The 18,087-nt window shown below is 47.1% G+C and overlaps 2 protein-coding genes across 3 annotated transcripts in view; both read right to left on the bottom strand.

The window, feature by feature from the left end:
• Positions 1-224: 224 nt before the first annotated feature.
• Positions 225-4,177, bottom strand: CHCHD5 (coiled-coil-helix-coiled-coil-helix domain containing 5). Of its 2 annotated transcripts, none has more exons than XM_017667155.3 (4): positions 3,978-4,177; positions 2,772-2,912; positions 2,523-2,706; positions 225-397 (listed from the first exon to the last, which is right to left on the bottom strand). In XM_017667155.3, coding segments are annotated over exons 1-4 (351 nt in total). In that variant the 5' UTR covers positions 3,980-4,177; the 3' UTR covers positions 225-373. The 2 variants fall into 2 exon arrangements, with proteins under 2 accessions (XP_017522644.1, XP_017522645.1); XM_017667156.3 differs by having other exon boundaries at positions 2,523-2,688; positions 3,978-4,172.
• A 9,455-nt stretch (positions 4,178-13,632) lies between these two features.
• POLR1B (RNA polymerase I subunit B) overlaps positions 13,633-18,087 on the bottom strand; it is a 28,528-nt gene continuing 24,073 nt past the window's right edge. The window contains exon 16 of the mRNA XM_037002165.2: positions 13,633-13,786. Within this exon, the coding sequence (XP_036858060.1) occupies positions 13,770-13,786 (17 nt within the window). The 3' untranslated portion in view covers positions 13,633-13,769. The remainder of the gene's footprint in view (positions 13,787-18,087) is intronic.

Raw genomic sequence — 18,087 nt, 5'->3', positions numbered from 1 at the left:
CCTTAATAAAGACTTGGTAAATGCTAGAGTAGAAGGGGAAAAGCCATTCCCCACATCCCTGCAGCAAGAGACAGGAAATTGCTATTGGCAGGGTTCACAAGGGAAGAGGGTCACCTTAGCCCTGGTGATCAGGCCTTTCCTTGGCACAGCAGGTGAAGCAGGGGACAAAGGAATAGGGTTTCTGACCCAGGTGCCCCCCCAGGTGCTGAAGGCAGGAATCAAAGCCTGGTATACAGTCTTTATTAATGTTGAGTCCTGATGTCCAGAGAAGCCAGGCTCACATTCAGGGCCCTCAGGACTCCATGTGTCCACATGGAGGTGCAGGCATCAAGTGGCCAGTCGCTTGTGTCCAGTTTCCTATGCTCCAGAGTCCTCAAGAGGTAGGAAGTGGCTGTGCCTGTGGAAAAAACCCATCAATACCTACAAGCCCCTCTTCTGTGCCCAGCCCTGGGACCACTGCTGGGGAGACCATGCAGACACAGTAGAGGCTCCCTCACAGAGCCCATAGTCTTGGGGGAGTGGGGGTCAGGTGATGATCTTGGTCATCTGCCATGTAAACACATGCGATGCAGTGCACTGCCACTGGGAGTGGGGCAGGCAGCATTTGCTGTATTTACAGAGTACCGGCTGTGTGCCCAGCATTGTTACAGGCACTGGGGAACCAGAAAGGGATACAGCAGGCTCAAATCTATGACTCGAGGGAGGGACAGACAACAAATAGACAAAAATATATCAAAGGATAAATTTTATGAAGAAAACAAAATCAGGGTAAAGAGCAGAGGTGTGTGTGGAGGGGGAAGTACAAGTATCACTTTAAATTGTTAGCTATGTTAACACGTCTTTATACTGTTTTATGAGATGAAACTGTGGGTATGCTATTTTGTATAACAGAGAACAGAGGAGGCCAGGCCTGACTCTCCCCCCGTCAGGGAGGGAATGTTTCAACTGGGATGCCATCACCAGGAAGGAGTAGGCTGGTAAGAAGCTGGGTGTGCCGTTAATTACTCAGCACACTCAGGAGCTGTAACACGGTTTTAAAGGGGAGAGATGTGACCTACTTCCATTTTTAAAAGCTCCTTTGGCTGCCAGGAGAGAGCAGACTTGGGGGGACAGGGGTGGCCACAGGAAGACCAGGGAGAGGTTGGTTACTTGTTCAGGGAGGGAAGGAGCAACTGGCCCTTAGATGGGCCAGTTTACTGTGTAGATGCCCAAAACTTAAAACATGTAACTAAGAAACAGCCTAACAGTATGCAGTCATTAGTGAGGACTTTTCTGAGAATCAAAAGTCCTTCCTGCTGGCCTCAACTCCTGCGGCCTGAACATTTCACTTATCCTTGCCTTGGATTTTTTTTTTAACCAATCACTCTAGGCCTGGTGGAAGGTCATCTCCCCAATCTCCTCTGAAACAGACAATGACGGGGGGCAGTTAAGATGCACACCACGATGGAGGGAGCCCAGGGACCCTGGGAGCCTGAAGACGGGGATGGGCCATCAGGTGGGCTTTTCTGAGGGAGGTGGCATCTAAGCTGGAATAGGAATTAGCCAGATGTACTAGGAAGGGCAGTCTAGGCAAGAGGAAAACAGATGGACAACAACAGCCTGGGAGCAGGAGAGACAAGCACTTGAGTATCTGCATGTTCATTAGGACTGGACCACAGAATTTGAAGTGGGAAGTGGGGTGTGGTGAGACCAGAGACCCCATCCTATAGGATCCTATAGGCTGTGCCAGAATTCAGAGTTGGCCTGAATTCTGAAAGGGGTTAGGATAGAGCACGGAGGCCCAAGAGGAGGCTTTTCTTCTGGTGCAAGAAGGGAAATGGGGCCATACAGACAGAAGGACAAATGAGAGAGTGTATAGAAGGAGCTGGTGAAATATGTGACTTTTGCCCTTGGAGCTCACAGTCCAGTCGGGAAGACAGGAAACATCTAAACCAGCATTTCTCAACCTTTTTTCATTAATGACCCCTCTCAAGGAGTCTTCTGAGACATTTTTTTTAAAGTATGCCCATCTGTGAAAATTTAATACCATAGTCATACTGTTTATCTGTTTACATACTGTATGCACTTTTTGCCCCATCCTCACCCGCTCTGCCACTGTAGTTGAGGGGCAGTGAGGAAGGGAAAGAAGGAGTGGGTAAGGGAGATGGGAGAGGTCAGCCTGGGGAGAACAGAGAACCCAGCAAGGATCAGGGATTTTGTTCTTAGTGAGAATGGGAAGCTCCTGAAAAGCTTTAAGCAAAGGTGTAGTGTGACTTGTTTTCGGTTCTTAAATTTCGTCGCTGTATGGACACAAGGTAAGCGGGGATTTAGGAAGACCGGGAACAAGTATCAGGGAGGTGAAGGGACAAGGGAGGTGGCTGGACTGCAGTGGCTGCGAAAGGAGCAAGAGGTGATCCCATTCTGGATTCTGGATGCAGGGTGAAGGCCTGCATGGGGGAAGGTGGCGCTGAGGAGTCAAAGTTCCTCAGTGAGCCACCAGAACGATTGAGGGCTAAGGTGAACTGGTGAGCACCCCCACTTACCTCCACAGCTGAGGGTGAGCGTGGCAGCTGCACTTGCTCAGCACACTGCAGGAAGCGGTGCACATGCTCTGCACAGTTGCCCACTGCTGCCTCATTCTGTCGGAGACACTCCTCAAAGGCCTCAAAAGGCTCAGCACAGGCTTGGCGGATCTGACGGATGACTGGGCTGTGGAGGGGGAGGGCACTGCAGGCATTCAGACCCCCCACTCAACTCTCCACCCCCACAGTCCCGAACTTGCCCACACTCACTGGGAGGATGTGCACTGTGCAATGCTCATCTTAAGGTGGTGACAGTCCCGCTGCCATGACTCAGGCTTGGCTGCCACACACTGGCCATACTGCTCCAGCTCCCGGCCGCAGTAGCGAGCAGTGATCTCCAGGGCTGCCTGCCTGTGAGACATGACAGACTAAGGATAGTATCAGGCAGTAGGCAAGAAAGGGGGTTCTGATATAGATCTGGGGAAGGGGAACTAGGGATCTTGGGCAGACCTGGGTCTCTGAAGGATCCTGGAACAGGACCAGGGAGGTGTAAAGGTAAGACATGAGCCCTGGGGGCTATGGAGCAGGCTGGGGCTTCTGGGGAGACAACGTAAGTTCTTAAAAAAAAGAAGAGGTCTGATTATTCTAAGGCAGAATTATTGGGGGTCCTGGTAAGAAGGATCTTAGTGTCCAGGCATCTCCCAGTAGGGCCTTAGAAATAAGATCTGGAATTCTAGGAAAGAACATGGGGGCGCTAAATGGGCTTAGAGATCCTAAAAGTGAAGTTTAAAAGTCCAAGAAGTGAGGTTTTGGGTACAGTGGAAGTGTGTCATGACTAGAAAGTCTTAGACATAAGGCCTGAGGACCTGAGGCCCTAGGTTGGGTTTGGTGGGTTTCGGGGTCCTAGGGACATGATGCGGGTGCCCTGGGTGAGGCTGGATGGAGCTCTGGAGGCGTGAGGGTCGGGTGAGGGGGTCTTGTAAGTAAGCTCTCGGGAATAATATCTGGAAATCCGGAGTGGAATCAGAACAAATCTGCGGCCCTACTGGACAGCTCTTGGGGTACTGAGCAAACCTGAAAGGCTCAAAAGGTAAGGTTAGGTGAACCTGGGGGAGGAACCTGGAGCTATCAGGACAGGGCGGTTCTAGAAGTCCTAAAGGTCCTGCGACCAGTCTAGAGTCTTAGGGTTGCAGAGTGCGGGCCCGGGTCAGGTGTCCTGCGGGCAGGGCCGGGGTGTTGAGAAAGCGGGCCTGAAAGTCCACGGTTACGAGACGAGGGGCGGAGTGTGAACGCTCAGTGGGCGGGCCTGGAAGCGCGGAGGAGTGTGCCTTGTGAGGACAGCGCTGAATCCTAAAGAATCGGCTCTGCGAGGAGCAGGAAGGCCCATTATTCTTCCCGGAGTCCTAACTAGGTCCAGGTCCCTGGGGGGAGACGGCGCGGGGCAGCAGGCACGGGGTAGGCGCTCCCGCTACTCACATCTTGAGGCCGGTGGGGCTCAGATAGAAAGGGGCGCTCCGCCTCTTCCAGTGTCAGGTTGGCCCGGGAGCGTTTTTGCCTACAGCAGAGCAGACCAGCAGCCCCATTCCCGTCAGGCCCAACCTGTCATGGCGGCGCCCTGCCTCACCTTCCGGCCGCGTCCAGCAATGGCGGCGCCCTCGTAACGAGCCCGGCCCCAGTCCGCTATTTCCGGTTCGCCGGCACGTCCGGAACTCACCGGAAGTAAGTCAGAGGAAGTACGGTGGTGCCGCGACCTTAAAGTGTGTGTGCCGCTGAGGCGCGCGGTAACGCCTGCGGCTGGGCCCCAGCATGCGCACTCCTGCCCACCCGCCTGGAGCTGGCAGGAGTGGCCGCTGGGGCCCTCAACGTGCCATCGGCCGCAGCTCGGTTGGGCGTCGTAGATGCGGGTGTCCGGGCGTGGGGCCTGAGCGCCAGCCGAGGCGAGGTGCCGCCCTAGTCGCTCATGCGCTCACTGTCCTCCGGGGAAACGGGTCCGTGCGTGCGCAGCCGGCAGGGGGCGATGTCGCCCCAGGAGCGGGATCCTGTCGGGCCTCTGGACGCCCATCCTGGACAGCCCGGGCCGAGCTACTGCTACTCCACCTCGCCCAAGCTCTGGTAACAGCTTTAATCTCGGCTCCATCCCCGCGGCCGATGCAGCTCTTTGCAATCGTGCCAGAGTGCTGTTTGCACCTAGACCTGGGTGGAGTGGGGGCGTTCCCTCGTGAGGCTGCCGGTTAGAAAGCCGAGCATCAGTCCTGCCGTCCAGTGTGCAGAGCGCGTCTCACACTCAAAACCGTAGCGTTAAGAGGAACGAGTTATTTTGAATGAGTGACAAGTGCTTGGAGTCTCTGCTCGTATGTGAAACGAGGACGATAACAGGCACATCCTTGTGCTTGTGAACAGTTTGCTATCCGACCCCTCAGGAGTTCGGGTGAGAGTGTCCTGGGAGGCTGTCACCAACACCTGCCCTGGTTGGCCCTCGACGTCTGATGATTGCACCCCCAGCCATCTGCACCGACCTCCGATGACGCGAGTAAGTTTGAAGCCATGAGCACTGAAGGAAAGCTTTTCACCCCAAGGCTTCTTGTGTCCTTTCTGCAAAAATCTTTGAGTGGTTTTGGTGGGAGAAGAGGGGAAGGGACCAGCAACAAGGACAGAGGACTCTGGCTTGAAATGTGGGCTGAATCCTCAAATTTTCTTCTGGGAAAGTGAAATCTCAACCTGTCCCATACCTTCTACTAGAGTCAACCCAAAGTCCCTATGATGGACCTCCTTAAGAGAAGGGGTTCTAACTTCTGGATTTGTAAGTAGGTATGATGAAGGCCCCAGCAGGAGACACTCTGCTGGGAATGTGAGAGCCATGCCCCCCAGCTTCTAGTTGCCTTTTGGCCTGTGGCTCAAAAGTGTAACTAACTTCCTCTCTAGGGACTGAATGTTAGAGAGATTTAAGGGATCATGGGGTTTGGAGTGAAGCAGACCTGGGTTTGGATGGGAGATTTTGGGCAGCCTACTTTGGCTGTCTGGGTTTCGGTGTCCTCTGTGACAGCTGCTTCAGGACACTCTTGAGAGAAGAAACTGGGATGACGTGCTGAGCACCTGGTGTGGAGCACTTTGTGCTTTCCCTTTCTGGCCTTAGCAGAGCTTGTTACTTGTGTGTGTATGTGCTTATTTTCTTCCTACTTCAAAACCCCGGAACCTCCTGAGGGAAGGGGTCTTGCACCTATCTCACAGACACTGCTGGATCCCCCAGCACAGCGTGGGGCCCAGCAGAGTCCTGATGGGATGAACGAAACAGTATTGTGTGAGGGTCAGATGAGATCCAGTCATTCACTGGCATGATACTAAGTGCCAGGAGCTTTTTTAGCTGCTGGGGAAGCAGCAGCTGAGAATGAAACAGACAAAAAATTAAACTGTTAATAAAATGATGAAAGAAGACAATTTAGGTGATACTTTATTTAACACTACATGAAGAGACAGAGAATGGTAGAAACTCTGGGGCGGAAGGCAGGAAGCTTTTATAGGCCAAAGAATAAAGACCAAGGAAGAGAAAAATAGAAAATATCTGATGGGCTAGGGCCATACAGTCAGCCTTTTGGGGTGAAAAGAAGGCCAGGTTGGCTTGCCATTTGGGAATTGTCTGGCTGGATATCCTGCGCTCCTGGTCAAGGGGAAGGTCACAGGCGTGAAAGTGACCTGGGTTTGGTCGCCTTCCTTGGCACCCAGGCAGGGTGGCGCCGCATTGCACTTGTGGGAGAGGCAGACAATATCAAAGTAAACATGCGCTGAATTAGTGGTGCGTGCTGAAGACAGCGAGCAACCTGGGAAGGGAATAGGAAGCGTCCAGAGAGTGGCAATATTTGGTAGAGTGTCCAGGGAAAGTGAAATTATGATTGCAATAAGCAGTACATTTGGTCTTCATCCCCATTTCTGGCACAGAGCTCCCCAGACCCTTGGAATTCAGGATGAGAGCTGAGAGTGACAAAAGGGTCTTGTTAGGTGAGGTACCTTTTGGATCCACCTAAGGATGGGGGCTGGTTGCCAGGAGAAGCAACTGTTGCTAGCAGACACTTAGAACAGGGTCCTCAGTCCTTGTCTTTATTAAAATAATTTAACACCAGGACTTAAGAGTGTTCAAGCAAGCCATGCACTTTATTACAGAAGGAAACAAACACCTTAACAGACCAAGGTGAGCTGCTCAAGAGAGTCAGCCCTGAGAAGAATCAGGGTGGCTCCCATTATGGGAGTGAAAATGTTTATTCATTAGTTATTAAGTCACCTAGCATGAGTAGGGAGGGTTTCAGTTAGCACACGTGCAGTCGGATTACATACATACATGTATGTGGTAGTGTCATCTCATGTAGTGTTAGCACTACAAAGTCTTTATGGGGGCAGGGGGAACATATAGTAGTATAATGAGGGAAAAGCAACTGTAGACACCAGATATACCTTACATGCACATCACATAAGTTGTGTTTTGGTCCATTGATTATCTGGCCAAGGGGTCTCTAAATTTAGGACACAGTGGCTATAAAACTTGTTAAGACAGTAGGTTCACATGAAAAGATGTATCGGGGCCTTACAGAGCCAGTGGTCCAAGGTACAAGGCGCTTTGTCAGGACTTAGGTGCATGGGGTTGGGCTGGTGTCTCCTATCTCTAACCTATCTCACAACCATGTGATTAGGAGGTTGGAACTCTGTGTCCCATCCCCCTGATTTCTGGGGAGGAACTGGAGGTTGTCAGGTGTCAGTGGTCAATGCTTTAATCAGTTACACCTGTGTGATGACGGCTCCATTAAACCCTGAAAGGGTAGTGTTCAGAGAGCTTCCAGGTAGGTGGCCGTGTGGGGATTCGGGGAGAGTGGTGCATTCAGCTTGGGAGCTCCTCTCCCTGTTCCCTTACCTTGCCATATACATTGCTTTCATCTGTCTGTTCCTGAGTATATCCCTTTATGATAACCTAGTAATGTAGTAAGTAAAACATTCCTCTGAATACTGTGAGCTGCTCTAGCAAATTAATTGAACCCAAGGAAGGGGTGGTTGGAACCTCCAATGTATAGATAGACATTTGGTTAGAAGTGCAGAGGACAACCTGGACTTGTGATTGCTATCTGAAGTGTGTGTGTGAATGGCAGGGGGCAGGGGGCAATCTTGAGGGATTGAGCCCTTACCCTGTTGATTCTGATCTATTTCTGGATAGAAAGTGTTGAAATGGAGTTAATTGTAGGACATCCAGCTGGTGCCTGGAGCTTGCTTGGTGGTGGGGAGCCCCGTCCCTACCGGAATTGGGTGTAGAACTTTAGGAGACCTCATTAAAAGGTACCATTTTAGCAAAGACCTGAAGAGGCTGAAGACATGAGCCATGGGGCAGGGTCATGTGTCCCAGCACAGACAACAGCAAGTGCAAAGCCTTTAACTGAGGCAGGAACACATGATCAAGGACCAACAAGGGGCTGTTTAGGCTGGAGCAAAGGGAGTGTAAATCTGGGGAGAGGAAATCCCGGGGCAAAATACCTCTAAAACCCGAAATCAGTCAAAGGGAGAAATAAAGTTTAAAATCAATTTATTGCTTACAAACTGCAGTCCGGAGCCTTCTCTCTTTCCGGCTCCAGCAGAAGCAAAACCGGCTTAAAAACTGGAAAAGGTTAGTTTTCCACTTCTTTACAGATTTATGCCCCATGGCCTATGTCTAGCACTTGCTTTAAGACATCTTTGCCAGGAAACAGGATTATTATGCACAGCAATTTTAAGTATAAGGCACGAATTCTAATAAAGAGCTATATTTTGAAAGGAAGAAAAAAAGCTATAGAAGTAGCAAATGAAAGAGAATATGAGATTATTTCTTTGACATGATTTCTTGTAGAGTAACATAAGCATGTATAGGTTTTAACAAACTAATTAAATTGTGTACATACATTAATAGAATGGGAACACATACATAACAAGAGCAGACTGATAGTTACTGGCCATATCCAGTGAAACCAAGAAAACCAATTAGGTAACCCAGGCATTTGTGAAAACTTATTTTCCCCCCGGAGTTAGAGGGTCCAAACTCGGTTAAAAATGAGTAGGTTCTGGAGACCTAAGCACATCATGGTGACTATAGTTAATAATGTGTTGTATACTTGAGATGTGCTAAGAGATCTCAAATACTCTCATCACACAAAAAAAGGTAACTAAGATTGGTGATGGATATGTATATCAAAACATCATATTGTTTATCTTAAGGATATAAATGTATATAATTTTTATTCACATTTATCAATCATACTTCAATAAAACTGAAAAAAAAAAAGAAATCACCTCTGACATGGCCTGACACCTGTCCCTGGCCAGCACCCTTCCCAGGAGACTTCCAGACAGCCTGACCCCCTACCCCATGCCTTTCCCACCTTCCTCCCTTCCTGCTGGAATTTGCAAATCTTGTGTGTCAAACAGCGGATCCTTCCTCCCGCACCAACTTCCTCCAATTCTTAGTGCTATTCTCAACTAAGAAAGCAATTATTAATTCTGCCCAGAGGAGTTATTAAAAAGGTACTTTTTGACCCAAATGAAGCTTAATTAAAAAGTGAGCTGTGTATTTGTATATTTGTTTTCTAGTGTTCTTGCTTCCAGGACACACCTCAGAGGTATCAGTGCTAGGACTTCACCTCTAGAATGACCTGGCCTAAGGGAGCCAGCTTCTCAATAAATCCTCAAACATTATTATAGGTAGTTACCTTGGGAAGCTTATTAAAAAGACAGAATCTGGGTTCTCTCAGAGTAAAAGCCAGAGTTCTTGTAATTGCCCAGAAGGCCTCAGCCACCAGGCCTCCTGTCACTGCCCAGTCTCCACCACATGACTCCCTGTGGGTAAAATTGTAGTATTTCCAGAATATCTCACCTGCATCTGCATATCAGTAGGCGTTCAGAGGTGGAAAGAAGTATGGCTTTAGGGCATTTGGATCATTCCTCAGGGGTGGAGAGAAGTTCATCTCTGTATCAGTGGGTAATTACCTAAGCAAGGGAGGGCTTACCTGTACCTGAGAGGTGAGGGGGAGAAATAAAGTGGAAGAAACACGCTTATTGATTACAAGCAGTCATCCACTTCTGCTCACCTGTGTCTCTCGCAACCTGGCTGTAAAAAGGGACCCCACCAAATCTCTCCAGTCCAGATATACCCTCGCTGCCCCCACCCTTCTAATCACCTATTGATCCGGAGATGCACAAAGGCCAGGCGAGACATTCTGGATGTGGTCCCCTCCCTGCTTCCGACCCTCAGACAAGAGAGGAGACATGAGGTATTGAAGATCTGAGAAGGCCAGCCAGGGGACTCAAGGTGTAACAGCTCAAGAGCAATGCCAAGAAGGCACTTATTGTATTTATTGAATAAATGAACTTACAATGAACTCAAACATCATTCTCCAGCCTTGAGTCTAGCCCAAGAACGCGAGGCTTCTCAAGGATACCAAACTGTGTGAAGGTGGCTCTGAGCCATGAGAACTGCTTTGGTTCTCATCACTCAGTCCTTGATTACACATCAACAGAGTGTGTAGGAAAAACAGTCAAGTCATGTGTGCTTATACATTTGATTTGTACCTTGAATTATGTATTAACCCCATCAATCTCACACTGGAAATAGTGCAGTTTTACCCACATACCCTTTGGCCCCATTTCTCCAACACCCAAAGCCTGGCAACTCCCATTCCATTTCTGTGAATTGAAGTCTTTTAGATTCCACATATGTGAGGTAATTCAGTATTTTTCTGTGTATTTCACTGAGCATATAGTCCCTGCTGCTCCAGGAGGAGGGGTTCCTGCTTCAGGCAAGTTAACTATGAATTTGGCGAGGCCAAATAACGACAATGGAGCATTGGTGGTAAAAAGAGGCGCACACCACACTTTATTCTCAAGGCAGTAGGTCTGCACATCAGCCTCTGGCCCGGCTTCAGGCTCTGCTCCCCGAGTACTGCTCCACTGGTGGCTCTGTCTCTGCTTCCTCCTGCTCCCCTGTGCCAGGCTCATCATCACCTTCCCTGCTTCCTGGCACAGGGCTCCATGGCTTCCCTCTGCCAGCCTTCCCTCTCTCCTGCTTCCCAGCATGTGGCTCTGCTACTTCTGCTTCATGCTTCCCTCTGCCAGTATTTCAAACCGACAGTTCGCACTGGGCAGCTCTATTGGCCAGTAAACAGTTCACTGCCAATGGGCATGGAAGGAGGCTAAGTTTATATACAGTGGGTGATGGTAGAATCAGAGGAGGTGAGAATCCTGGCCATAAAACTTCCAAATTTCCCTACAGTGCTCCAAGCAGGGAATATCAGATTTGATGAGGAGCAGGGAGTGTGTGTGTGGTGGGGTGGGTGGGGGGGAGGGAGGAGACACTTGTGGAATGTGACAGACGTGGAGGGAGATTCTGTGCAGTGCTTCCATCCCTGGCCAGACAGGGCCTCTGGAAGCACAGAAACGACTCTGATCAGGTGATCTGAGTCCTGACCTTCCATCCCCTGAAGAGGCTGTGTGGTGGATGTGATTTCCTCCTGAGGGTATGAGATGGGCACCGTAGACTAGGAGGGTCTCTTGGACTCCTAGGGGCTCCTTTCCCCTCAGGTGGTTCACCTGCCACCTTCAACTCCTGGGTTGTTCCTACCTTTTCTGGAAGCTCCACTCTCCAGATCTTAGGTTTATAGGGCATGCTGGGGTAGGAGGCAAATCCTGAGGAGCCCAATACCTGTAATCTCAAGTATGAAGACAGCAGCTACATTCTCTTTTTCTCACTAGCCAGGTGGCAACTGACAGAACTTCAGGACCACCCTCCCCTGCAAGTAATGGCACAGGAAGTTATTAGAGGAAACCAGATGCTTTGAGGGCATCTCCTGGCCCCCCTTAACTTAAAAAAGGAAAAATGAACAATTTCCTTTAAGTTTAGTCTCACCAGTATCTCCTGGGACCACCTCCCAGGTTTATTCTTAGAGTTGAAAGTCTTAGGATTCCTGGAAACAGCAGCAAATTCCATCCATGCCCCAGCTTCAGGATTCCAGCCAGTTGTCTAGGGATGGGCTGGTGAGCTTGGGAAGCGTTCGCCCTGCAAAGAGGGAGGGTGTGGGAAAGCAGGGGAAGCCGGTGGCCTAGGGAGGCTGGCAGGCGCTACCACAGGGGCCCTCCTGAGCACCGGTGGTTATGCCACAGGTGGAAGGAAGGTGCCGCCCTGCTGGCATGGTCGGCCCCAGAGTATGGAGCATGGAGCGGCTGCCTCCTGGGAACCGGCCTCCAACCCAGGGCAGCTCCCTTCCTCCTGCCCTGGGGTGTGCGCTCGACAGCTCGGGGCCAGCCCCCTCGGGCAGGGTGGCCATGGGTTCAGGCTTAGGAGCAGATGCAGATTCCGAAGCTGTAGCTGAGGAGCAGGTCCCTTTGCCCACCCTCTCCAGCTCCATGGAACTGTGGGCCACAGAGGGTGCTGCCCTTGATTCTCAGCTCTTCCTTCAAGAAGGGGCATTTGATGTTAACAGCAAACAGTGTGCCACACCTCTTGCAAAGGAAGACCCAAGTGTGAGAAAGTGTGGGTGAAATTGCAGTATTTCCAGAATCTCTCCATATCAGTAGGTGTTTCCAAGGGGTGGAGAGTAGCCATCTCCATATCAATAGGTGATTACAAGGATTGGGGGAGTGAGGGCCTATCTGCACCAGAGAAGTTTGTGGGGCTTTTTTGCAGCAGGGTCAGGAGAGACATGGGTGAGCAGAAGTAGACAACTGCTTGTAAGCAATGAATGGATTTCTCCCACTTTATTTTTCCTTTTGACCGATTTTGACCTCAAAAGTCATTTGCCCCCGACTGGGAACATATTTCCCACCCCCAGAGTTGCAGGTGAGGAGCACCAGTCCGCCCACAGCAGGCCGCAGGTCCGTGCCCCTGCCGTCTGTTAGCATTCTTCCCCAGCAGCGGTGGTCCAGCTTTGGGGCCCACACCATCTCACGGAGCCCACAGACAGAGGTTTGAAGCAAGAGGATTCCCTCTCAGGTTGGGAGGCTGGGAGTAGTCAGGGTGCTGGCAGGGCAATTTGTCCCATGCCCGGTTGCCAGCAGTCCTGGACTAGGGAACACACCACTCCAGCGTCGTCTCCGTTCACATACCGTCTCTGTGTCTGCACACTCTCCTCAAGTCCACGGCCCCAGAGGGCACTTTTGCCAGCACCCTCTTGTTGCAATCAACACTTGGAATTAAAAGGCTTATTAGGACTGACCGATATGCCAGGAGGGCAGTGAACACAGCCTGCCTCTGCGGGCTCTTTCATCTGTGCAGGAGTCTCCTCCCCACCCATCCTGCACCCACATGCACACTGTGTGGATGGGCTGGGGGCGCCAGGTGGGCCCCTCATGTGTGCCCATCCCACCTCCGCTGTACTCACTGTAGCATTTCTCTGGGAATGTCCCCCACCATCCAGAGCACTACACATACCTGAACACTTACTTCATAATATGTCTTGCAGGACCACTTACAGCCACTTCAGTGTATGGAATGTCCATTAAGTAAAAACAGTTAAAGGGCCACAGTGGGGTGGGCAGAGTTGATGGACAGGATTGTTAAAGCAACACTATAACCTGAAAACGTGTTAACAGCCCAAGACAACTGTGGGTGTGAGCAGGGAAAGTTGAAGGACACGTGTCCATCTTCCAGGAACAGGTGGGGCCAGTGCTCTGCATGTGAGGTGGCCTCTTACATAAGACAAATGGGAAGGAGTCACAAATAGCACACAGCAGTGGCTTCTCACTGAAAACGGAGTCCTTTACCTAACAGGAGAAAAGTGTTCTGACTGCCAGAGCAACTGAGGGCCGTGACTCTCCCACCCAGTCCACGGGCCCATCACTTTAGCAACTGCTTCGGTTTGTGTTTCCACAACACTCCGTGATGGGAATCACAACCAGTCACTCGTCTGTGTACACTGCAGTCCTTCGTGCATGTTGTTCCCCACATTCCATTCGTGGATGTGGCTGCTATTCAATCTTATCTATGCCTTTTTCCATATGTAGCATAATACTGTTTTCCGTAACTGCCGGTATCTCCCAGACTTCATTTGTAAGGTGGAGTCCATTTCTCCATGTCCTTCCATCTGGACAGACCTTGTGACTGCTTCGACCAACAGGTTACAACAGAAGCGACCCTGTGCCAATTTCAGGTGAAAGCTTTACCTGGCCTTGCAGCTTCTGCTTCCTGTTTTTTGGATGACAGCCACTACATAAGAAATGCGAAGATGCTGATCAGTGTTGTTTCAGCTGTATCTCTTTGGTAGATCTTTTGTGTTACACCAACAGGACATCTGAAGTGGTAAAATTTAATTCAGTCAACATGCACACACATAATGTGTGTACATATATACAAATTAAATGTTGTCTCTGCAAATGCCATGTGTGTTTACCTTTAAACTACAATCTTAGAGATAAGTGATCAATCATTTGTGTATGTCTGGGTCACCACTTTCACTGGAGACAGTAAGCTGTGTTCTACCAACACTATATTCATAGACATAACCAACAAAATTTAATCTTGTATTGACCATACACAGGTCATTCCTTTCAGTATATATACCTATTCATGTTAAAACAAACTCCATTTATATTTCAGTAAGTAACAACATTTCAGTCCTTTTTTATTGCAGACATGAATTGGGATCATACCAACACCTCATTCATAGAGATGACTTATTCCATCTTGTATACAGACCTTTTTTTAGTGGAAATATTCCTTGTCATATTGATACTGTTGAAAGAGTGACACCCTCCAACCTTGTTTGTAGTTCCAACCTTGATTTGCAAATAATTGTTATATCAACACTGCATTCATAGAGCTAAGTATCTTCAATCTTGTATCCAACTTTATCATTGCAGAAGGTGATTATGCAGACACTCAATTTATAAACAGCACTTAATCTTGACTACAGAACTATCTTTTCAATAGATATAATCATTTGTTTTGCAACCTTCCACTCAGAGATATATAGAAGTAATTCCATCTTGTGTACACCACTGGTCTTTCAGGAGATAGACACTGACTTCTTTTACATGTTCCACCCATGGATGTAAATACCATACCAAAATCTTGTCTATAAAAAGGTCTATAGAGCTATCCTCTCAACTAGATACATTCATTTTGTTATATTAACACTCTAATTGAAAATAATGTTTTCAACCTTGTGTACAGCTTTTCATTAGAAAACTCATTTTAATTGTTCAGAAATGACATAGAACCCTTCTTGCAGTTATAATTTGTTTACCATTTATAGAAAATTAACTATCATCAAATTTTGTACTTTCATTTAAAATATTAATAATTTGTTATGCAATACTCTATTCATCTATATATATAATAGTTTATGTAAAGCTCCATCCTTTCATTGGAGACATTTCCTACCAAAATTCCATTCATATAAATATCTGTACCTTTATCCATTTTCTGCATATGCTAGTTTATGTTAAGGCAATACAATGTATCAGAGATACATATTGTCCAATCTGTATACCTTTAGCCCAGGGTTGGCAAACCTTTTCTGTAAAGGGTCAGTGTCAATCTGTTCAAGCTGCTGCAATAAAATATCACAGATGAGTAGCTTATAAGTCAGAAAAATCTATTTCTTACACAGTTCTGGAGGTTAGAAGTGCAAGATCAAGGCACTGACATGGTCAGGTTCTGGTGAGGTCCCTCCTGTTTCATAGCCAGCGCCTCCTTGCTGTGTCTCCACATAGAAGGGGCAAGTGATCTCCATGAGGTCTCTTACAGAATACTAATCCCACTCATGAAGGCTTCACCCGTGACCTAAGCACCTCCGAAGGGCTCCCCCTCCTAAGACCCTCATCTTTGGAGGTTAGAATTTCAACATGTGAATCTGAGACACACACATTTGGATAATAATCAGATATTAACCATTTTAGGCTTTATGGGCCCATTCTGTCATAAATACTCTGTGCCGCTGTGGCCACAAGCAGCTGTAGACAAATACATATATGCATAGCAAAGCTGTATTCCAGTAAAACTTTATGACACAGAAATTTGATTTTCTTATCACTGTGTGTCATGAATTGATTTTTTTTAACAATAAAAAAATATGAAAACCATTCTTGGTTTGCATGGCATATAAAAACATGGGGAGGCCAAGGCAGCTAGAATTCTAAGGCAGGTACTGGGTATTTTATAAAGTTACATGGGATAAGTGCAGAGATTTGCAGAGGGTCCACTAAAGTCCAGCTCTTGTATGTATAGTCCAGAATATAGTATTCTATAGCATGCCTCAAACTACTGGAGGCCACGAGAGAACCACCAGGAAGGTGCAGGCAGAACCGGCCCCAGAGCTCCCAGCTATCCGAGTTCCCATCAGCAGGAGTGGAAAACCTCACTGGACATGGAGTAAAGGAATGAGAGGTGCTGTGCTGCTGCAGTGAGACACACTTAGCCCTGCTGGCTGCTCTCGTCTTGCCTAAGAAAGCTTAAGGACACTATGAGAAACACGGAGGCAAGGCCTCTGGGTTAAGGGGAATGATGCAAAGTAGAAATCCAGGATACAAAGTAAGATCACCAGATATAAATATGCTAAAAATTAAATAACCCGTTTTATAAATCTCTTTGAAAGGTAACTGCTTAAAGCAAAAGTAGTAATATGTTGTGGGGTTCACCATGTATGTATAAGGAAAATGTATGACAAAAACAGCACAAAGGCCAAGGAGGAGACAGTATACTGTTGCAAAGCTCTTACACTATGTGTGAAGTGGTATAATAGTACATGAAAGTAAAGTGTGATAAGTCCAAAGATGTACACTAGAAACAAAAGGAAACAACTAAAAATGAAAATGTAGAGGTAGGGTCAATAAGCCAACAAAGGAGATAAAATGAAATAACTAAGCTGGTTCCATGCAAGCACAGCCAACTCATTTTTGAGAAAGATGCAAAAGGAATTCAATAGTGGAAGGAGAGTCTTCAAATAATCATGCCTAAACAAATGGATATACATAGGCAAAAAAGCGGATCTTGAGTTAAACACCACATGTTGTACAAAAATTATAATAGATAAATGATCATAAATTTAAATGTAAGTCATAAAATTATGAAGTCTTTAGAAGAGAACATATAAGAAAAACTTTGGACTTGGTTAAGAGTTCTTAGACGTGACACCCTAAAGCATGATCCATTAGAACCTGAAAAAACAATAAACTGGGCTTCATCAAAATTATTTTGCTCTGCAAAAGACCTGTAAATAAGATGAAAAGACAAGCTATAAACTAGGAGAAAATATTTGCAGAACACTTAGGTGACAGAGTTCTTATATCTAGAATATAAAATGAAGTCTCAAAAATTCTACAGTAAGAAGATAATCCAGTGAGAAAATGAGCAAAAGACATGAACAGACATTTCACTGAGGACATACAGAAGGCAAATAAACATGAGATGATGTTCAATATCATTAGGCAGTCGAGTAGTGCAAGTTAAAAACCACAGTGAGATATCACTACACACCCATCAGAACAGCTAAAATAAAATAAAGTACAGTAAAATCAAAAGCAGTAACACCATTAAATGCTGGTCAGGATGTGGAGGAAATGGATCACTCACAATCCTGGTGGGAATGTAAAATGGTACGGCCACTTCGGAAAACCGGCAACTTCCACAAAAACTTACAAATATGCTAATCACCATTCAACCCAGCAAATTTACTTGGACATCTGTCCCAGAGAAATGAAAACTATGTGCACACAATAACTACGTGATTATTTAGAGCAGCTTTATTTGTAAACACCAAAACCTGGAAGCAAGAGAAATGTCCTTCAACAGGTGAATGGTTGGACTGTGTCACAGTCATACCATGTATTATGTAGCAAAAAAAAGGAGTAAATTATTGATACATGCAATAACCTGGATGGAGCTCAAGGGAATTAAGATGAGTAGAAAAGGCCAATCTCAAAAGGTCGTAAGAGACTCCATTTACATACTATTCTTGAAATAAAATGACAGCGACAGGGAACAGATTAGTGGTTGCCAGAGGTTACAGATGGGGATGGGGAAAGCTATAAAGGGATAGCATGGCAGAGTCTGGGGATGGAACAGTTCTGCGTCTTGACTATGTTGGTGCTTAGATCAACCTACATGTGATAAAACTGAAGAGAATTATACACACATATACAAATGAGTGCATGTGAAATTGAAATGTCAATTGTCCCAATGTCAGTCTATTGTGAATCTATAATTTACACAAAAAAGAAAAAAAATTTTACCATTTTTTAGCACTGTTAAAAAAATAGTCCAGAAACTTGAACAGAACTCAGCTACGGGACTGTGAGGTAGACAGAGACTGGAATGGGGTGGGAAAGTCTAGGTGGGATTCTAACAGTAGGGAGACGTATCAGCCAATATGTTCAAGATATTTTCTGCCTTTTTTTTCCCCAACAGTTTCATGACAAAGCCAGGATATACCTTAAATAGATAGATTTTTCTTAGTCCAGCCCTATTTGACATATACTCATAGACACCTACCTAAAGATGGACTCAGGAAAGAATTACTTCAGGTAAGTTTTTAACAAAAGACACCTTATCCTTCCACAAGCATATACAAGGTTCTACTGTTAAACTTTATAA

This window comes from Manis javanica, chromosome 1, assembly GCF_040802235.1.
Source record: "Manis javanica isolate MJ-LG chromosome 1, MJ_LKY, whole genome shotgun sequence".
Classification (NCBI taxonomy): domain Eukaryota; kingdom Metazoa; phylum Chordata; class Mammalia; order Pholidota; family Manidae; genus Manis; species Manis javanica.
This window is presented reverse-complemented; position numbering and strand designations above follow the sequence as displayed.

Coding starts and splice junctions, on each gene's coding strand:
- CHCHD5 (XM_017667155.3), bottom strand. Junction 2,707..2,771: donor GCACAGTGCACATCCTCCCA/GTGAGTGTGGGC, acceptor GAATGCCTGCAG/TGCCCTCCCCCTCCACAGCC. Junction 398..2,522: donor GCTCACCCTCAGCTGTGGAG/GTAAGTGGGGGT, acceptor TTTTTTCCACAG/GCACAGCCACTTCCTACCTC.